General features: G+C 49.6%; 1 protein-coding gene across 1 annotated transcript; it reads left to right on the top strand.

Annotated features, from left to right (window-relative positions):
* Positions 1–6,087: 6,087 nt before the first annotated feature.
* On the top strand, positions 6,088–14,540 carry PNPLA1 (patatin like domain 1, omega-hydroxyceramide transacylase). The gene is made up of 9 exons (XM_074893678.1): positions 6,088–6,371; positions 9,237–9,469; positions 10,561–10,626; positions 11,970–12,182; positions 12,556–12,616; positions 12,702–12,842; positions 13,144–13,243; positions 13,733–13,843; positions 13,972–14,540. Exons 1-9 carry the CDS (start codon positions 6,170–6,172, stop codon positions 13,973–13,975), a joined length of 1,131 nt encoding a protein of 376 aa, XP_074749779.1. The 5' UTR covers positions 6,088–6,169; the 3' UTR covers positions 13,976–14,540.
* Positions 14,541–22,029: the final 7,489 nt, after the last annotated feature.

The raw sequence follows: 22,029 nt of genomic DNA, 5'->3' as shown, positions 1-22,029 counted from the left end.
TCCTTTTAAAACCCAAAGTAAAACAAAATGGGGAAGCAGAGCCCATGTAGGAAGGAAACAGCCCTTGCCCACGCAGATCAACATCCCCCTCTCGCGAAGCCATTAAGGGAACATTTGATAGAGCTGCAGAGGGTTGAATCACCAGATGCCAAAAAGCCCCAAGGAGCGGGGTTACCTTGCAGGGGCTCCATCTAATTTAGCCCAGTGTAATTAGGACTGTGAAAAACATCCAACTCAGCTCCTGTGTCCTGCCCAGCAATGCCAGCAACAAGCACAGCGCCAGCACCGTGTTTCCTTTTGGCCGGGATCCAAAGCTGGGAGACTTTTACTGCAGGAGAAACTGAAACCACTGTCGCGTGTTTGCAACCATCACAACGTTCCTGTCCCCTGCCCGGGGGATTGTGCCGGGGCTGTGACTGGGGCAGGGCGAGCTGGTGCTGGGGACATGCTGGGGACATGCTGGGGACCCAGTGGGAGGATCACGCGACGCCCTTTTGTTTTGCATCTGAGCTCATGCGGTGCCAGGTGTGGGTTGGGATTTGCATGGAGCAGAAAAGGCTTTTGTCTCCTCGCTGACTTCCCAGAGGACATCATCTTCCCTCCGCACTTGGAACATGCCTGCCAGGCAAAACACCAGTGAGAAAAACAACTCATCTCTCCTGTTTCCTTCTCCTTCACTTTTTCTGAACCAAATATTCTCCTTCTGTCGTTGCTGGACCTTTCCCCACCCATCGGGGCAGCGGTGCTGGAGAAACAAGAAGAAAAACCTTCACAACCCTTTGCACAATGGGCCCCTGGTCCCAAATAACCTAACCCGAAGCACGGATGCTGCTCCAGCCTGGCACAGTGGGATGAGGATGGGAGCGGCCATGGCTGGTGTTAGTGCAGCACCCCAGGGCTGGTGGCTCTCGGAGCCCAGCTCTCTTCTTGTGAGCGACTCCAGCATCTTGGCTTAATCTCCTGGTTATAAAATTGAGACCCTGATTGCCTGTGGCCACTGAAGATATTAAGAAGGTATTAAAGAAGGGCAAGTTATTAGCCCCAGGGTTTTGAACGGTTTCCAACTTTTGGTATTACCTTCATCCTTCCCTAGACGCCCTGCTGCGGCTTCAAACAGCTAAAGCAATTGCCTTGCCTGAAAATCCCTGGGATCACAGACACCAGCCATCTGGGCACTGATCCTGCCCGGGGAATGTGCTGCAGCCTGCACAGCCCCCTGCCCGCCCCACGCTCAATGCGAGCCGAGGGGCCATCTCCTGAAAACATCTCAGGCTGCTTCTGTGATCTTGTGTCTCCGAAGTCGTTAGTCCCTGCTAATCCTGTTTTACCAAATGCCAGGTGGGGGAGGGCAGCTTAGAAAATCAGCCTGGCACTTAATGAGCCAATTAATGTAAAATTCTCTGTCATTAGGAGGATGATGACAAGGTTTCATCTCACAGGAGTGTGGCACTGGGCCAGGGAGGATGCTGTCTCCTGGGATGCTGTCCCAGGGCCTCGGTGTTCGCAGTGGGTGAGGGTGCAGGGCAGATTTTGCATCTCCCCCTGCCTTGAGAAGCCCCCCTTAATTCACTGCAGGACAGGGCGATTTGTGGGAAATGCTGTGATGTGGCTGTGCACCCCCTCGGCCGGCAGACCCCCAAGGTGTGTCCCCAGAGCCCAGCTCCTCTTGGGCTTTGAGGATCCCCAGGGGAGCCTGGGGTACCTGAGCACGCTGTGAAGTCCTCGCAAGTCCAGCTCCTACAAGGAAACCGTCCTCTGCACTGGATGGAGGAGTGTGTTCCCGCAGGTCCCGTGGATTGTTTACAGCTTTCCTGAAGCTTGGCAACTGGGGCTGGACTCCACCTGGGAGGTGCAAGTGCTGAGTGAAGCAGGAGCATCCTACGCCTCTTCCAGGCAGTGTCTGTTGAATTCCCCGGGGCCTGACACACATAATTGGCAGAATTAAGGCACAGAGAACACGGAACCAATTTCTTTCAGTGTGCAAAAACTCACGCACTTGTGATGCACTTGCACGTTTGGATGTGTGGCAATGAGAGATGATACTTTTTACTTTTCTTCTACCTGCGGATGTTTGCCAGTGCTGGAAGAAAGTCCTTTAAATGAAGGAATTGGCTTTGCCAAGGGCTAATGGAGACAGTGGCAGGAATCACACAGATCCAAGCTCAGGTATCACTAGAAGGCTGGTAGAAAGGGTGGAACATGTGGGAGACTCACCCAGCAAAGGGATAATGTAAAACCAACATCAAACACCGGAAAGACAAGAAATGAGATGACCAAATCCAGTAAGGATATCTACAGCAGGAGGTGGTCACATGCAAATGCCCTAATTCAAGCAGTTTTTCACCTCCAGGATAGTCCAGATCCCGTTTCAATATATTTTTGAGCTGACAACTTGCTCCTGCTTGTCCTGTTGTCCAGGCAGCGGCTGCCGAGGACGGCCTTGGCCACGCTGAGTGACATTTATCTGGGGGGTTTGCAGGCCACGTTCACCTGATGGGCAGCGACCAGTGAAATGCCAACCCAGGGACATATTTCCCATCGAGGTGGGGGGCTCTGCCCCCAGGTATCGCACAGGACACAACTCTTGTCATGGGGACCCAGTGATGGCTGGAGAGGCCAAGGAAAAAGGTATGAAAATTTGGGGTGAAACAGCATGGCAAAGGTTGCATCAGGATGCTGGCACCGTCCTCTATTTTCTTGTACTGTTCTGGCCAGACTGGTTGTGGTGGTTTGAGCCCAGAGGGCAACTGAGCATCACGCAGCTGTTCACTCACCCCTTGGCCCCCCAGCTCTGGGAAGGGAAAATGAAGCAAAAGGCTCGGGAATTGAGATAAGGATAGGGAGGGGTGTCTCAGCCATTATGGTCACAGGCAAAAGGCAGACTCGTTAAGGGAGGAAAAAGAACATCACTTTAATTCAAAACGCTGACAACAACAACACTTAACAGACAGAATGGGACAGTGAGAATCACAGAATCCCAGAATCACTCAGGTTGGAAAAGCCCCTCGGGATCATCGAGTCCAACCCTCAGCCCGACTCTACAAAGTTCTCCCCTACCCCACATCCCCCCACAGCTCATCCAAATGGCCCTTAAACACACCCAGGGATGGGGACTCCACCCCCTCCCTGGGCAGCCTATTCCACTCTCTGACCACTCTTTCTGGGAAACATTTGTTCCTCATGTCCAGTCTGAACCTCCCCTGTTGCAGTTTAAAGCCGTTCCCTCTTGTTCTGTCACTAATTCCCTGGGAGAAGAGACCAGCACCAACCTCTCCACAACGTCCTTTCAGGGAGCTGCAGAGAGTGATGAGTCTCCCCTCACCTTCTCCTCCTCACACTGAACAGTCCCAGCTCCTTCAATGGCTCCTCACAGGATTTATTCTCCAGGCCCTTCCCCAGCCTCGTTGCCCTCCTCTGCCCTCGCTCCAGCCCCTCGAGATCTCTCTCGTATTGACGTGCCCAAGTGTTACCACATCTGAAAAACATCTCCCCCCATCCCTCCCTTCTTCCTGGGCTCAGTTTTGTTTCCGATATCTCTACCTCCTCCTCCCAGCGGTGCAGGGGCAGGGGATCGGGGGTTGCAGTCAGTTCCCACTTCTTCCTCCAAGGGGGGAGCACCCTTCCGCATTCTTCCCTCTGCTCCATTTGGTTCCCCTCTCATGGGAGACAGTCCTTCATGAACTTTTTCCATCATGAGTCCTCCCCACGGGCCGCAGCCATTCCCGGGCTGCTCCGGTGTGGGTCACCCCCGCATGTTGCAGCCCTCCCAGCGCTGAACTACAACAGCAGGGGCTGCTTCTCCCCTCAGAGCCCCGGACATTTTCAGGCACAGCTGCCTGCTCCAGTGTGGGGTCCTCCCCAGGCCACCGGTCGGCCTCTGCTCCACCGTGGACCTCCATGGGTGGCAGGGGGGTGTCCCTGATGTCTCACCACAGAATACAGGGGGGTCTGCTCCAGTGCACCTCCCCGCCTTTGTCACATCCCGCTCAGACGACAGAGACAAGTGACTCAGATTCGTAAATCCCCAACGGAGTGGACAATGGTGAGAGAAGTCTCAAAGTCCAAACATTTATTAACTTCCCACAACGTACTAATTGGATACATGATAATTGGCTGAGTATATAATGAGTTGTGGCAAGCAATACAGTATGCCTTGTGTTAGTGGTAGTGAAGGAAAAAGGGAAAAAGGAAAGGAGGGAGATGAAGGGAATAGAGATCACCGGTCTGGGTTCCTGTGTCGTTCCCGCCAGCGCGGGTTCCAGGAGGCATCTGTCTTCTTCACTTCACTTCACTCTCCGGGCCCCCCCCTCCCCTTTGCCCCCGCTCAATTTAAACACACTTTCCTTGGGTCCTCCATCCCCTGGGTTGACCCACTTACCTACGTACCCCATGGATGGGGAGGGGTAAGGTGTTTCATGGGATGATGTAATTAGCATGATCTTGTTAGTCCTCGTTAGCATATTGAGGGGTGTTAACTTTAATATGCTTTTCGTGGATAATGAAGCAAAGGTCATTCACTGGACAGATGGCCCTTGAATTTTGACCAGGTGCCCCAGAGCAGAGCTGTCCTGTCCCCACAGGGCTCCCCCCTCCAGCTGCCTCCTGTGTTATTGGGGCAGCCTTATCAGCTTCGACCTCCACACCATCCACTGCGTGAGGGTAGTTTCGTTACTTGCGAGTGTTTGAGACATTCCTTAGCTCGGAGGGCCTCCACTCCCCCTGCTGACTTTCATCTCTTTCTCAGGCTGGTTTTTCTCAGTCCTCATTTCTCGCAGGCCTGTTTCTTTCAGGGCCTGTTTTCACAAGTCGTCTCTCACACCCTTCCTCGTCCTTCCTTCCGCTGCCCTCGGTGTTCGCAGGTGTCCTTCTCGTAACTCCTCCTCACCAGTCCCACCCCCCTCCCAGATTCCCCTTCTGAAATACATTATCACAGAGGCACAGCCACCACCGCCAATTGGCTCGACCTTGGCCCTTGATTTGGAGTGGGGGAGCTTCAAGAGGTTTCTCACAGGGGCCATCGCTGTAGCCCCCTCCCCTGCTACCACCAACCCCACCACACACAAACCCAGCGCCCTGGTGCACCAACACGGGGAATGGAAGCTCCCTCCTTCAGCCTCTCTGTTACTACACACGTGCTCACGTGAGGCATGTATGTACAACCTCGAAGGTAACATATGTAATATTCATTATATAGTGTGCACGCTGTCGGCATTTGGACAAGATAAGCAACACAGTATTTAGCAATATTTAATAAATACATCTGTTTAAAATGGCAATTTTTATTCTGCATGTTGGCAGCAGCATTAGGTTATTAAGGCTGAAAAGACACTAGAAATCTACTGAATTTTTCCCTATTTTTTTTAACTGTCACCCAGCCAGTGAAGACAGCCCAAAGGCAGTTTGGTTTTGGTTCAGTAACCCCAGATTTGGGGAACACGGTGCTGCTGTGGGCATCTTTCTGGGGCCGTATAGAGCACAGTGCTAGACGGGGTGCAGAGAAAAGCAAATCCATCTCCCTGTTTCCTCCCCCCCCACCCCTCCCCCTGCCCCGAGGATATCCAAGAACCAGGCAAGGACAAATCTCTTCCAATATGGAACAAATATAAGCAGTATTTCCAAACCTAACCCAACGTAACGCCCTGCATCCACCCCTTGTGTAACACCCTCTGGCTTTAAGTGCCTTACACAAGCCTTTACTCACTCAGTACTGAGCTGTGCCTAAGCCGGGATTGACGGAGAATCCTATTTATGAAAACACCCTTGATAAAGAAAGCATAAAGCAAAGAAGAAATTTTGCATGGATGTTTCCAAGTGTGACGGGCACAGTAATGCGGGGACCATCTCCAGGAGGGCTCCTGGGGCACTTCAGATCACTTGATATAAAAGGGGAGCCTTGATTCAGCACTGAGCATGTGAGTTGGCTGTGGTCGAGGATTACAAGAGCTGTTTTGATCAGGGGAAAATTTCTGTTTTTAGCACAGGCAGCAATTAAAATAGCTCGTGAATCTAAACACCTCGGGGAGCTGTCATAAAAGGAGGTAGAAGATCCATCTTCTGGACTCCTCTGCAGCCAGAGATGAGCCTGGAGAAAGCAGAGAAGAGAGCTTGAGGTTCTGGTGAAGAAGGACAACTCAAGACATTGAGCCAGATACGCCGATTTGATCTTGAGATGGCTGAGGAGGATCTCCAGGGTTCGAGCACCCGTTTCTCGCTCTCCTTTTCGGGCAGCGGCTTCCTCGTCCTGTACCAGGTTGGGGTGGTGCAGTCCCTCCTGGAGCTGGCTCCCAAACTCCTCAAGTCTGCGTGCAAGGTCTATGGGTCGTCCGCCGGCTCGATCATCGCTGCTGCTGTGGTGTGCGGCGTCGGCCTCGGTAAGACAATTATTGCCTAGATTTCCTTACTATAGTTTTTTTATTTCAGAATAGAAATAGAGGAGCTAATGCCTTAAAGCACCACTGGGGATGCGATACTGGTGTAACTTACATCACTCACAAGGCATCAAAGAAACCTGCGGATGTTGTCACCTTTGGCAGACACCCTGAAGCAATTTTGGGCGGTGTAAGCTGAAAAAGCCTGTTATTACTGTCTGAATATTATTTCAGATGGTCATGTAGATACTGCACAGGTAAATCTGGATGTACCTGTATTTCACTGGCTCATTTGCCTGCTCCTGATGAAGGAGCAGATCTCCTTCTCTTCTGCTATGAGGTCTAAGGAGTTCTGAGATGTGTCCCAAAGCAAGTCTACGTGGCCACAGTGGGTAGATACGCCCATGTAAAGCCCCCTTGTCCCCTACGGATCAGGTCCCTTGTCATCCTTAGCTACAAAGGGACAGGAGTGGCAGTCACATACATATCCATAGAGCTGACATCCCTGTCTGCGTGTTGCTTTGGGTTATCCCACTCAACCTTCCCAGCACAAAGGAAGATGTGGTGTGATTCCTGTTCCCAGACAGCAGAGCACCTTTCGCCCCAGCAAAAGCTCAAGGGCGCGTCAGCAGGACATACCCGGGGCAACAGCAGTCCCCACTCCAGTCCAGGGCTGGGCCTTCTCTTACTTCTGCAGAAGAGGTTTTACTCCAAACCTCTTTAGACAGTGTGGAAACAGGAACCCCTAGCCATAAGATTATCTATGTGTAGAATTAATTCAAAGCAGTTAATCCACTTTTAATAATCACATCCTCCCATATTTCCAATTAGTGTCCATGTGTAAACAACTGTATACAAGACTTAATCTTCAAAGGCTGATCCAAGCCCTGCTTCAAGCAATGGGGACTTTTAGGAGGAGCAGGGGTTTTAGGGTCCAAATAATGATGGAGGAAGCAGGGAGGAAACACGCAGTTCCTGAAACCTCCGGTGGATGCTACAACCACTCTGCTGGAGCTAAAACCAACTCAACACTTTGGCAAACACATTTAGACAAAGCAGAAAGGAACCTTTCTGCCCAAATGGGAATGAACTCCTCTACAAATCAGCAAGGGCCCCAAAATTTTCCTCTCTGATTCCTCATCCTGGTGTAATTGGATGGAGCTGGTATCTGTTTGGTAACTGCTCTTGCTGTGGACACCAGTGCTGAAATGGGGGTCTGCTTTACTGGGGGTGGTAGGCACCATCCACTTAGAGGTGCTGAGATGATCTTGTGCCCAGAACATCTTGCCCAGGGTAAGACATTTTGGGTAGTGATGACTCTGGTTGGGTTTCTCATAAGGAAAATGAATGTGGCACAAACTTGGTCACAAATTCACACTAGGGAGGACTGGGGCAAAAAGAGGGTTAAAGGTGTGCTTGGCTCCTGATGGGGTGTCCCATGGGGTGGCTGCGGTCGTGTACCCTGCCCCTGCCCTGCCCTGAGCTGGGTGAGAAGCTCTCTGAGCCAGGCTGTCCTCTGCCATCCCACAGGTCACCTCCTGGGCACAGGCTTGTCACCAGTGAGCTGGTGCAGGCGGGACAGTAAGAGTATTGCATGCCAGAACCATCCCTCGCTCATCCCAAGTCAAAGCCTTGTCCAGAGTCAAAGCCCTCAAAGCTGGAGTCTGCTCTTGCCTCCTACCCGGCAGCTTGCGGGCGGTTTTCCCAGGCTTTCTCCCATTTCCAGGACACAGAGCAGTCAGTGCCTAGTAGATACATCACCTGCCTGGGGTGTCTCTGGCTCTTTCAGGATCCCTGAGGACCCTGCGTGAGTCCACCGAGCATTAACCATCACACCACACTGCCTGAACATCCACTCAAACATTTAGAACTCCTCTTAATACCTGTGTTGTTCCAGTTGCCTCTGGGACACTCCACCTAAACCATCTGTCTGTCCATGCTTGTAAAGAAATCTCACAAGGCAGCCTTGAAATCTTTGCCCCTACAAAGCCATGGTGCTAAAGCAAACCCACAGCTTCATGCCGGTGCAGGGCTGGGACACCACCCGGGCGCAAGGATGGTTCTTTGCAGCACTGGGGAGCCAAATAAGTTTTTTGCTGCAAGAGTTTAACTGCCCAGGGTGGGGTATTCCCCCAAGCTATCTGCCCATTTCAGCAAAACGACCAAGCTCCCTCCCTGGGGTCAGGCTGACTGTGGAATTTGCTGCACCCCTCTTCTCTCCCATCACAGCACAGACTCTAAAACTCAGTGTCTCCTGAGCCCTCAGCTGGGGCTCTGCAGTTCTGCTCCTTTAATCCAGCTTTTGGGACGTGCAGGTGCATGTAATGACTATTAACACCAGCTGGGGGGTCACTGGGGAAGCTCAGGGGAACAGGGAGTCCCGGGATGGTGGAGCCAGGGTGCTCGGCTTGCAGGAAAGCCCTAAGCAGAGGAGGTGGGGGTCTGCCCCTTGTCCTCACCTTTGAGCCATCCCAGCTCCCCCGTGAAGCCTGGGGTGGCCCACATGCAAAATCAGAGGTGGAAGGCAGGAACATATTGTGCAAGTCCCATTGGCACCGATAACCCCCTTCCCGGGGCTCTTTGCAGCCTTTCCCTAGTCCCTGGCCAGGCACATCCTGAGCACCCATCACCGGTACAGACAGGGATTTCACGAGTGGGGCCATGCTCAGCAATACACTGTCCTTTGAGGACATTCTGGGGGTGATTTCCCATTTTCTGCCCTGCCACCACATCCCCCGTTATAGCAGCGGTATCATCCTGGGGTTGTACACATGCTGGGGAGTGTTAAAAATAGGATTAAAAATCTAACTCTTAGGGCAGCAGCGATATTGACTTTCTCTCTGTCTTCACCCCCCCTCTCTGTGTCAGATGACATAAAGGAATCTCTATTTGCCATGGCAAAGGAAGTCAGGAAAACCCTCCTGGGCCCTCTCTCTCCCAAGTGCAGCTTGCTGGCGAACATCAAGACTATTCTGCAGCGGACACTACCAGAGGACTCCTACCAGCTGGCTTCAGGGCGGCTGCACATCTCGCTCACGCGGGTGGTGGACGGCCAAAATGTCATAGCCTCTGAGTTCAGCTCGAAAGAGGAGCTCATTCAGGTAAAGGGACCTTCCGCTGATGCCGTAGGAAGATCTCTACCTACTGCTTGGGATGGAGGTACCGAAGCACTGATGACTTTAACCGCACTGTTTTCTACCCAAGATGGGGAGAGTGTCAGGAAGCTCTGCCAGAGCCGTGGTCCCATCACAGTGAGCTCCATGAGGGAGGGAGGAAGATGTTAGGTCCAGAGTCAGGCAGGAATAAATCATGCTAAAAAAGCAGCAGGTTTGTTTCCAGCCTCAAAAAGCAGATGTCGACATGTTGTCCACATCTAATAAGTGCTAATGGCTCTTTGCAAAGAGCGGTGTTAACGCTGACATGACCTCTCAGCTTTCTGGACAGGTCTCTCCTCAGCCAAGTCCCACTGGCAATAATCTTCCTCGTTGCCTCAGCACCTTCCTGGGAGGAAAGAGCTGGACAAAGTGTCTGTGCTGCCAAACAACAAGCAGCTGATTAACCAGTAAATTAGATGCTGGGGAAAAAATCCCAGGGTAGAACCCTAACAGAGATGCCCATAAGGTCATGGGCTTGTCCCAGGGAATCAGTAGAGGATGACAAGTCCATGGAGATGTTGGAGTTCACCCCGTGGTGCCAGCCCGAGGTCAACCCGGGAGCCTGGATGTTCATTCTCAGCTGATGAGATTGGTGGAAAATGGTTGCAAACAGCCCAGCAGTGGCTTTATCATTGACAAAACCCAGCAGAATGAAAATGCATTGGGAGGATGTCTTGGTTTTGTCCAAAACCCCACAAATATGAAAAATGAAGCCAAAGCTTCTCCTTGCCACCATCAAAGGGCAGTGTTTAGACAGTGATATATAGATACACAACTCTAATGCTGCTGGCAGCTATAAAAATAAAAAATGAAGTGCTATGTCCTTCTCAGGAGAAGTGTTTCAACTTTATTGAAATGAGATGTTTCCCCCTTCTTGAAACCTTTCTTCTTGACACAGTCGAGTGCAAAGTCCAGGTGGTACTGGCAGCCTGGCTCCAGATGATTTGTCAAGGCTGAATTTGCAGGCACCCAGTCAACAGCTTTTGTCCAGGAGAACTTTGGGAACACTTACTTCTGCAATCCCTCTCCTTCCCCAGGCTCTCCTCTGCAGCTGCTTTCTTCCTATCTACTGCGGATTCATCCCTCCATCCTACCGAGGTGTGGTGAGTGATATTTCCAATAAAATATATACTCCCAGCAGTACGTTCTTGGGTTTGAACTTTACATGCCCTTGAGCAGAGAGGGATAGATATGTCTAGGCTGCTTCTTTAGTTAATGGAGGATGATAAAGCCTTTTAGCTTGTTCTTCACCCCATCCAAAGATGGTAGCTGGGCGGAATTTCCATCTGGAGAGCCCTCTCCTGCTTTGCCTACAGACAGAGCCTGGATGACTAAACCTCGCCTTGCAGATCACCAAAGTGAGATGAGGGGATGCCCACACTCGGGACTTTGACAGACAACCCCGTTACCCTGGGCAGGACCTGTCCGCAGCGCAGATGATTCCATTAGCTCAGGTGCAGACTTGCATGGCTGAAATATCAAAAGTTCATGGGAGGATCCTCTCCCAACCACGTGCACACTCATATTCTGCGAAACACCGTGGTGAAGTCAACAAATTTGGGCTGGCTTGTGGCTAACCCTCAGTGAAGGAGGAGCACAGCAGCGTGGGGGGGAAGTGTGTGCAGATGGACCACAGAGCAGCTGATGCACCGTGACCTGGTGGTGTTTCAAAGCCCACAAAGCCCCGATACCACATTTGCAGCTGGTGTAGAGCCAGGACCTTTCTTTAACTCTTGTTGGGCTGCACTGATTGAGCCTATTTAGTCCTTGGATGCCTGTACCTGGCTGGTAGGTCAGGTCTCCAGCTTACCCCAGACTGCAGGGCTTTGCATGAAGTTTGCACAACCCGGAACTCAGCAGTGTTGCTGCATGAAGCTCCTCTGCACTGTTATTTCACGAGCATTTAATTCGATCAGCTGCAGTCCTTGCAACCTCAAAACCCACTGAGGTGGGTGGTAAATTCAGATTCGTTTTGGAATACAGCAAGTGACATTTTCCTTGCCCAGTGAATAATCCTCCAGGGATTTGCAGGCAATTATTAAATGCGGGAGCCCTACTGCTTGAGCTCAGGACTTGAAATTTATCCGATGCTGTAAATTCAGTGATGTTTGAATTGGCTAATGACTGCTTTACACAACTTGGTAAAGCTTTGTGAATTAAAATAATTATATTTCTATTTTAATAACTGCTGTGAATTATAGCACCTGGTTGAGGAGGTGGCTGGGTGCCATGGGCAGGGCAGCAGAAGGAGCTGGCAAAGGCCAGGATAAAGAGCAAGGGGTGGGAAGAGGTGCAGTTGCAAGTGGGAAGAGAGGACATTCCAGGACTGGTTCATGGCAGGAGATGTTGGTTTTGCAGTTTCTTGCCTTCCTCTCCATGACGCTGCCCTCGCACACACGCTGTAACAGTCCTCAAGACAAACTCTCCCTCTGCTCTTCGCCCTCAGCGATACGTTGATGGAGGATTCACTGGCCTGCAGCCTGTTTCCAGCTTGGAGGAAGCCGTGATCACTGTGTCCCCATTCACGGGAGAGCTCGATATCTGTCCGCGGGATTGCCCTGCTATCTTCTTCTGTTACCAGATCTTCAACGGCAGCATTCAGATCTCGATAGAAAACCTCTGCAGGATTAGCTATGCTCTCTTTCCACCTAGCACCATGGTAAGCACATCAGGTCTTCTTCCCAGCTTTATTTTGGTTAAAACAAATTAATGCTGGACCTGCCCTCCCAGCTTTAAGGTGCAGCTCGATCCCATCATTAATTAATCAGATTTCAAGGCGAGGAGGCATTGCCCACTGCTTTTGCAGTGCTTTTTTTGGTGGGCACTGCTGATGAGTGGCCCAATCTGGGATGGGGTCCACCCTGGTTTGACAATCTGCAACGGATCGGCGCTTTGGTGGTTGGAAACCAACCTGTGCTTGTTGCCTTCCCAAATGGGCCACCCCAACCCTGCACAGTCAAACAGCCTCGGATAGATCCTGCCAGTGCCTGGATGGAGGGCTCTTTAGTGACCTCAAGTGTTTCTCCTTGCAGGTGTTGAATGACATTTTCTCCCAAGGGTACCAGGACACTGCCCTTTTCCTGTACAGGAACAGTTAAGTGTTACCCCAAGACCTGACGTGCAGCCGAGAAACGTGATGCACATGCAAACATCATCCCTTTCTTTCCATGTCTCGCAGATGCCTTTGGCTTTAACTACTTCGATGGCAATTTTCGCTTCGCCAGCATGTGTGGGAAAAATGACTTTTCACAATCCAATGGGAGAAGCACTGGCCTATGCAAAAGGGTACCGCAGCGCCTGACTCCTTACTTCCTGCCAGGTAGAGGATTTGGGGTACAGATCTTGGGTTTTGGGGGTGGCTGGGACCACTGAGGGCTGCTGAGAGAAGTAGTATCATATTTATTATTGAGTTATTTATTATGGTAAATATTTCTAGATCTGCAGTAGCTGTTTGCAAAGAGGCTTTGTAAGAGCAGCTCAGGCTGGATTCTGGCCTGGCCTTCAGTACCTACAGGCTGAGCTGCAGCAAGAGTTGCTGGACAAGAGGAATTATTGCATTTATTGGGTTATTTCTAATTACTGGTCTTTATTTACTTCTGTGTTGTCATTCATGGGCCCAGGCTTGGCTCTGTGGAGGAAGGAGCAGGTGACCGGACTGCAGAATCCACTGTCAAAGGTCCTGTTGCAGCCATACAGGCTGCCAGCTCTTGTCAGGAAGGGGTAAGAACATCTTGATAGAGGCATCGAAGCTGAGAGTGATACAGAAACCAGTGGTTGCGCCTTCAGCAGGGCGAGACAGCTGGAGGGACACAGTACGAGCTTAGCAGGAGGCATGCAGGTGTCCCTGCAAGCCCAGCGACGGGTTGTGCCAGGGGCTGGAGCATCCTTCACACGGCAGGTCCGTGGGAAACGCACGGGGAGCTGCTGGGGCAGCATGGGCTGGCAGCGAGTCCCTCCTTTTCTACAGACCAGGGCAAGCTGCTGCACATCTACTGCATAAATAGGCTTAGTGACATTCCCTTCCTCCGCAGGGGGATTTGGTGTTCCCTGAAGGCAAGCTCTCGGGGAGAGTGGGCATGGCTAGCAGGAACACCAGAGGATTGCTCCGTTACGAAAGAGTATTACAGTGTGCATTCACCATTAGCACCCCCCCTGCTTTTACTGCATTTACCAGTCATTAAACTCAGCCTGTTTATTTTGGTTTTGCAGGCTGGAGAAGCTGTGGGGGCTGCTGGAAGGTATTAGCTCCATGGTAGAACGGTTCCAGAAGCTCCTCCAAACCATGGTGCCTGATTTGCTTAAGAAAGCCATGGCCAGGAGGTGAGGTGCTCGGGGGATGCAAACCCTCAGCAGAGGGAGGGCAGGGTACAGAGCAGGGAAACCCCAGGGGACCTCACCCTGCTGGTTCATCACCCCTGACTCAACTAACCACCAGCTTGTTCCCTCAGGTAACCACCCTGGATGGGCCCTGGGCTCTCTGACACCAGCGGTTCTGCTGCCCCGGGAAGCGGTGGGTGACACCAGAGCTCATTTCAGACAGCAGCACGGCTGCTGGTTTTTTATGGAGTTTTTTTTTGAGGTGGTTTTTTTTTTTTTTTTTTTCACTTGGGAAAATCGGCTGATTTTGTTTCCAGTGCTGCTGCTGCAGTCTCCGTGCCAAGGCCTGAGCTGTTTTACCATGATGGCCGAGGAAAAGCACTGCAGTGCTGCATCTGTGACCAGACCCCAGCCTGCCCAGGGGAGACTGGGCATCTTCACTTGCACATGTGTACAGCCCAGCCACCAGTTTCCCCACTTGCTGATCACCAGCAGCATCCCTCCCCCTGCTTTAATGCAGATTACATGGCGGGCATTTGCCAGGAAATGTCACATTTTAAGTGTTTTCCTCCCACTCAAAAACTTTCAGAGAGATTCATCAAACAGAAAACAGAGAGAGGGAGAAGCCTTAGGGAGCGTCACAGTGGGCAGAGACTAATTTCTGTCCAGTTCCCTGAAGTTATTTTACCAATTACCTATTCTTGAGCTTCCTGCACCCTCGCAGGCCTGCTTCTCCTGCCAGCAGAGGTAGGTACACACTTGGATCCCTCTGAAATTGCAGCTGTGGAGAATGATGGAGAAACCTAGATTAACCTCCTCCTCCTCCAAAGTACCACAGTCTTGCAGACTGCAATTCCTATTGCACCAAGAGAGCTGACATTTCACAAATACATTAGTTCTTTTCATGCAGTTTTCTGTAACTCGCTGCTACAAACCAGTGTACAAACAGTCCAGGCAAACTCACCCCGTGTTGCTGGTCTGTACATAGAATGAATCGGCAGCACTCTTAACCATCCCAAATGCATTTTGCACATCAGAGGCTGATGGGTTGGCTTTACCCCAGCTGAGTCTCCCCCGTTTGTTGGTTCCCGATGGGCAAATGGATCACAACAGCACAAGCTGTTTATTTGAATAAACAGCTTGTATAACTGCACAAAGGGAAATGGTACAGAGGAAAGTTTCATCCAAAGTGCCCTGGAGACTGCAGGCATGAATGTGGGGAATAGCTGAAGGCTGCATTGATGTAAACAGATTCAAAGTTAACTATTAATGCTTGGTGAAAGATTAATATAATATGTTCTGCTATCTCTGGTTGAAATCAGTGACCTGGGAATATTATCTCTGCAATGAGCTTGCTAAGAGAGACCAGGATGCTTATTTGCATTGGATCTATCAAAACCTACCCCTGTCTTCCTTCCACCCTGGATGGATTTACTCACATCTCAACCCCTGCAGCCAAAACCAGCTCATGAACCGTGACTATGTTCCTGCCACGGACCAAAGTGGAGAGAGCAGAGACACCCACCACTCCCCAGGCAGGAGCAGGGCTAGTCAGCCCTCACTTGCTTTTGCTCATGCTGCACTCTGCTTTCCCTCCCAGGCAGACAGCCTCACTTCTGCAACAGCGCTTCTACCAGGCTCCTGGTCTTCCTAGCAAGCACCACCACCTCCAGGCAGGATATAACCATCTCAGTCAGCCTCAGGCAGTTACGCTATCCCTATTCGAATGGGAATTAAAATCCCCAAAATAAAATTCTCATACAGGAATTGGTCATCCAAATCCACTAAATTTGCCTGAAAATCTCAACCACAAGCAGGAACATAATTTGAACTACCCAGCGCATCCCACCTGCCCCTACATGGCACGGTGCTTGATCATTAGAAGCTAGTGAAACTTTGAGAACTTTTAACAAAAAACAGCCTACAAGGAACACCCAAACCAAAATGGTCATAGCACCAAACTCTCCTGCTCCAAACCTGCAGAGGTGTGCTAAGATATAGGTGTTTAATGACCCATCATTCAAATCACTGTCTTTTGCCTTTTTAATCCCCCATCTTTCCAACCAAGCACCCTGGTGCTGTCTCCTCTGTATGAACTTGGACCTAATGGCAAGAGGAGGCTTTGCCAGAGGCAATGGATAGAGGCAAAGTTTGGTACCTCTTTGAATCACCTTGTGCAGGAGCTGGTTTCACCCTTAGAGAAGCAAGTTGGGAAACCCAACTGCACCCAGCTCAAACCAGCTGCACTAGATGCTGTTTTCAAGCCTGAAATGCCTCCTTTAAAGGTGGGTGATGGGAATCACCTGGGGTCTGTGGGGGTTGTGGCCCTGCCTGTGCTGGTGACACTGCTGTCACAGTGTGCTCTTCAGTGCCTCTCCGTGTCTGACTGCAGGCTGGGTTGCAAGTTGCTCATTCTCTCTTTAAAATGTGAACTGGGGCCAAAGGCAGCAGTGGGGTCAAAAATGCTCTTCTGTGGCTGGCATGGCCCTAAAGGGAGTAAAATCATATTGGTCAATCTGACAGACACTTCTGGCAGTTCTGGTGAAACAAACTGGAGTCAAATATCTGATCAGGGCTGCTTCTCTCCCTCCTGTTGTCTAGAGGGTAATAGGACAAGTAGGTTTTGATATCCTTAAAATATTGCCCTCATACCTTATCCTGTTGCTTGCCCTGGTCTGCCCTGAACTCAGCAGAGTTGTGAAGCCTGAGGTGGATGGGCTGAGAGTTTGGAGACAACCCAAGTCAGCAGCAGCCCTCTCTAAAGCTAGATCCCACCAGCGGGAATGGGAGTTCTGGGGCCCGATCCACACAACCAACCCAAATGAAAACAAACCTCTGTCCAATCCCGCCTGTGTCTCTGGCTGTTGGCTGCAGGTGCTTTATGCCAGACTCTGCTTCTAGTCTAGATACTAAGGAGGGTGCAACTCCTTGTGCAGCCGTCCTGGTGGGCACTGGATAAAGATTAACCTTGTGGTTAATCTACTAATCCAGCCTGAGCCTTGCTGGTGTGCAGGTTCTACCACAGCAGCAGTCCTTTGGAAATATTCTGACTTATTCAGGAAAACAGGTGCGAGTTGTTCCCAGTTTTATACCCTTGCTTATTTGGTAACACCAATGATATTATAGTATTGTGCAGATAAACAGTAAAATAGCTTTTTCCTGGCCTAAATCATCAAGGCTTTTCCTTCCCAGAACTGAAAAATTTGATGTGCTTCTCCTCTGGAGACTGAGAGCACTGGCTTACCTCTTGGCTGCTCTCTGGCCTAACAGATGGGTCTTGATTCCTTCCACAGGTGACCTTAGGTTGGTGAAACATGTTGCAGCCGAGCTGCAAACCAGACACTGAGACTCCCGATAGCCTAGAGCCTGCCCAACCTCCAAAGGAACCTGGTTCCTACTATGTTGCTCTCAAAAGCCCCATGTAGTTCAGACTGATGAAGCCTTTAAAAAAGCAAGTATGGAAGGAAAATGTACAGCCTAACAGTGTCCTTCATTCCTAGAGTGGGTCTCTTCCCATAAGTAGAGTTGTCTTGCTATCAATGGAAATCTCTTCTTTGCTTTCATTTTATGTTTTTCAGGCTTTTATTTTTAGATCTGGAATGGTAATGGTCCTGTTTTTTCCCTCTTATATTCCTCATTTGGTGTGATCCTCCTAGATATAGCAGAACAATATTTGGATCTTTTTTCACTTTTTATTTATGTGGCAACATTTTAAATTATCATCATGTTGGAAAAGCTGTGTAATTTTTCCTAACAAATTCTAAAATGTTGAAAGAGTCAGAAAGAAAAAGAAAAGAAATAATAAAATTGCAAGAAATGTTGCACCTCCAGCACATACTTCTTTGTATTCTGCTAATAACAATAAGACAAACTGGAATCTGAAGTGCTGAGGGTTCACCGGTTTTCCATGTCAAAACTGAAATGGGAGAGGGCATTATTTTGCCTAGGATTGCAGAAAACTAGAAGTTCTGGATTTAAACCTGCCTTCTGTTGCCTAAAAATGATACAGGTAGAGGTTTACCTGCAGCTCTAATAAGCTTTTCTCGCACTTAAGTATTTACACATGGCTGCACACCAGAGTTACTAAATAGAAATTCTGATTTGATGGGCACAGCAAACCCAGCTCTAATTGTTGAGACACTGCTCCTTCCCTCACCCTCAATGCAATGATGTGTGGGCAGAACCTGTTACTACCTTGCAAGGTGAGTAAATGGCTTTCTTCATAGAGCTACTTCTCTGAAGAGCCCTTCTGACCTGGTCACAGCCAAAGTCCTCAATCCTCACCCAAAATAAGTTCAGCATGAGGCTTCACTAATAATCACTGACCCAAGAGGGGACTCTCTCCCATTCCTGACATTCTCACCTACTGGAGACTGCAAAAACCCCGACAGACTCTTTTGGCAGCGAGAGCCCTGGGCAAGTGTCACTTAGCAAATGAAAACTGATGGGGTAAAGGAAGTGCTGGTCCTCTACCTTTCTGGTGGTGAAGGTGGAGTGAGGCTTCCTCTTCATCTTCTGCCATGATGGTCCCTGGATTCTCTTCAGTGACATCCTCAGGGTCTGTGGCTCTGGAGGAAAGTACTCTTGTTTCTGGCTTCCAGTACACAGTGTCTTCATCTTTATGACATGATGCCAATGAAAGCATAAAGTCCTCATCAAGGTAATTTATACCAAATGCACCTGGTGAGAAGAGAATCCAGCTCTCACTGCTTGTTGCTCAACTACCAGATCTCCAGCATGACCAGGGTTGACTGGAAAACGGGGGGACTGGTGACCACAGTGCCTGGCTAATCTGAGTTGGGTTCCTGGGTCAGGGATCACCAAACATTGCTGCTTGTGCATCAGTGGGTTATCAGTCCAACACCAGACAGGGCACCCAAGCCTACACTTCTCCTGTTGAAGTCTTGGGGACTTGCATTCCCTGGAAAGTTCTACCATGCCCAGTGTGGCAGAGAAGAGGGGACCTAACATCATCAGAGGGGAAGGGAGATTCAGGAGAGGCCACAGAGAGGATGGGACTGAAGTAATCCTGGCAATGCCAGGGTTGCAGGGATCTCTCCGACCCGGTCACTCTAGGTGCACTGGCACCATCTCTTACCTTCTGTCAGCAAACCAGCGTTGTAGGAGAAGCACCTGACCTACCTGCTTCTCACTCCCAATCACTTACTCAGTCTTTTTAAGAAGGAGACTGTGTCCTGGTAGCCATGGGTAAAAAGCTGGTCCAGAACCTGCAGGGGGGAGGTGGCAGTTAGGGCAGATGGGCCAGTTATAGGGGTCTCATGGCTCTGGGTACCTGTAGAAGCAGCTCACTTGCTGTGTGGGAAGCAGAAAAATACTCTGTAAGCGGTGGATGTTTCTTTTTGATATCTGTAAAATGCAATCAGAGATTTGGAAATTGAAGAAGGCAGCTGGGCAATCTTTGGGACAGATGTCGTATTCGCCGGCGAAACCAGACACGGTGATCGTGGTCCGGGTCACGAAGTTGGCCCGCCACATGCTGAGCTCCCCATCAATGTAACGCTAGGAGAGAAAACAAGGAACCCTGAGCCTTGCTCTTTTCAGGGAGAAGAGTGCTGTGTCACACGTGCATGCATTTGGGGTTTCTTCCCTACCCAGTCCCAAACTAGACTGAGGTACTGGGGCTACAGAGATCCCCTTCCAGGGAACAGCCCTGACCACTGTCCCATGTGCTCCAGGTCTACACCCACCACCTCCTCCCTTCCCAGCTGAAAAATTAGCCCTTAATGAAACTGGGGGAAAGCACAGCAAAAAGGAGTTGAGCTAACCCCAGGAGGGGTTAACACCCATGGCTGAGGGTGGATGGTGCTGTGAGAAGGGCAGTTCCATCTGCAGTGAGATCAGACTGTGGGGCACAGAGTTGAGTTCTTCCCTCTGCAGACGCTGTGTGAACACAGCACCAATTTTGGTGGCAAACTCGGGTATACACAGGCTTAATGCCATGACTGGAGAAATGATGCAGGTTAGAAGGACCTTTGGCCTGACCCAGGATGGGATCTCCAGACCACAAGGCTACTTACCACCCCATGGTACACAGGCAATGAAAATCCAAAATACACAGGGACGAAGCAGCTGCATACTACAGCCTGTGGGTAGATGAGATGCAAAGTACAGAGGTGAGCAAAGAGCCACGAAAACCTGTTGCCTTGGGAATGGAAACTCATCTTGTTACCCGAAGAGCGGATTCGTGCCTGGCGTGCAATAACCCAATCTTAACACGCTCAGGAGAGATACTGTATTTCTTCAGGCCTGGGTGCTCGGTGGACTTTTCCACAAATTAAGCACATCAGCAGCAGGTTTTCATGCTCTTTTTATACACAAAACCAAGAGATTAGTACTTTTCCAGAAACTGCCTATTAGATACTGATTGGTGAGTAATTAACATACAATCATAATACGGCTTACCTAATGCTTCTACTACTATGCCTGCTCAGGGGAAGGGTCTTAACCTGGGCAGGGGTCTTTTTGACCTGTGGGCGTGATTTTTAGTGTTATAATGAAGGTAGTTCACTTTAAGACACTCAAAAGTTAGTTTCGTTGCCAAGTTGAGTAAGCGAATAGTCACTTTGCCAAGTTGTCAAATAATTCATCCTCAGAACAATCCCAGATATTGTCTTTATGGCCCAGGACGTTCTACCTATTTTCTAGGGTTTGGAGACTGGAGTTTGTTCTTCTTGCTTGACCTTGAAATTGTTTCCATATGGTAACTATACCTACTAGCATAATCATTAACCATGGCTACCAGCAAATGTGAAGTATACTATATCCCCCCCAAACGGGGACTCACTGGGTTACTGGGCACCACTGACGACTGCGGACCAGACAATGTCTGATATCCACAGCCAGGGTTGGAGAAGTAGGAAGGCAACCTGTGAAATGCCTCATTTTTCTCCCTGTATACTCAGGGCCCTGTAGATAATTCAGCCAGCATTCAAAAGGGCTGATTTTTTATTATTTTCAGCTTGTGACCCTGTCTGGCTTCAGAGGCTGGCAAGGGCAGAAGTCATGGACTCCTGTGAGGCCCCAGGCTGCCCCCGGGGGTGCTGTGGGGCAGGGACAGGCAGTAAATCTCATCCCCTCGCAGGTTGGCTGTGGCTGCTCTCACCTGAATGATGTCCTCCCTCGAGGCAAACTCAGAAACCACCACACACCTCCAGTCATGCAGACGGGTGAGGATGATATGCAGCTTCCCAGAGACCAGCTGGTGGGCGTTCGTAGGCAGATGTTTGTTTAAGATATTCTTTAAGATTTGAAGGCCGCCTTCTCCAGGAACACACCACCAGGAAAAGGTTTTCAAAGCATTCAGGAAGGACTGCTTTAGCTCCTCTAAAGCAAAGCAAAGCAATCATTCCACATGCCTTATATTGTTATTTTATGTACTTTCTGGGTTGCACAGTCACCTGGTAAGGGGGCATTTTACCATGCTGGTAAAAGCTCATAAAGAGCCATTATTTTCATTGGGGCTGAAGCTCTCATGAGTAGAGCCAGACTTTCCAAGGACCTCCAATACTGCAAGAAGTAGTATTTTGTTTTCTTTCCCCATTTCTCTCAATTTCCTCCATATTACATCTTAATTTTTTTTTTGAGATATGGGAGAAAATTGACAGGAAGCCTTTGCATAACATTTCCTCCTGGTGGCTCTTCATCTATGCCCCCTAATGTATTTCTCAGCTTTGTGACTACAACTTGCTTTTTATTCATGCAACAGCAGTACTGATCCTCTCCATATTCAATATTTTCTGTCATCTCTGTGTTTTGAGAATCTACCAACAACCCCAAATGCCTTATTAGGGAGGGCGCTTCTGTTTCTTATATTAGATATGCTTACTGTTAATTCAAATTAGTAAGATGCAATGACTTATTTAATAACAATATCAAGTCTATTTTCTCTGAGCTGGCTAATTTAGTCATGTTTTCCACTCTTAAAGAAGTCAGTGAAGTAAAATTCTGAGGAATTAACCACTGATCAAGGATAATTAAAAAAAAAATAATCTTTTGCAACTCCAAAATGCAATCTCTTTAGACAGAGAATAAATGGAAGGGGATAGCCCTTACCTATATCGCACTCACACAATGCAGCCGTAGCTACAATTGATCCTGAAGATGCCCCATAGATCCTGGATGCAGATTTCAGTACGTCAGGTGACAATTCCCGCAAAGCAGATAACACT

The sequence above is a fragment of the Strix uralensis genome, chromosome 24, assembly GCF_047716275.1.
Source record: "Strix uralensis isolate ZFMK-TIS-50842 chromosome 24, bStrUra1, whole genome shotgun sequence".
Classification (NCBI taxonomy): domain Eukaryota; kingdom Metazoa; phylum Chordata; class Aves; order Strigiformes; family Strigidae; genus Strix; species Strix uralensis.
This window is presented reverse-complemented; position numbering and strand designations above follow the sequence as displayed.

What these genes read in the sequence shown, in the direction of transcription:
- PNPLA1 (XM_074893678.1), top strand. Translation starts at nt 6,170, where the DNA reads ATGGCTGAGGAGGATCTCCAGGGTTCGAGCACCCGTTTCTCGCTCTCC. An exon ending in GACTCCTTACTTCCTGCCAG is followed by an intron (nt 12,843 to 13,143) that starts GTAGAGGATTTG and finishes TCATGGGCCCAG; the next exon opens with GCTTGGCTCTGTGGAGGAAG. An exon ending in CCAGCTCTTGTCAGGAAGGG is followed by an intron (nt 13,244 to 13,732) that starts GTAAGAACATCT and finishes TTGGTTTTGCAG; the next exon opens with GCTGGAGAAGCTGTGGGGGC.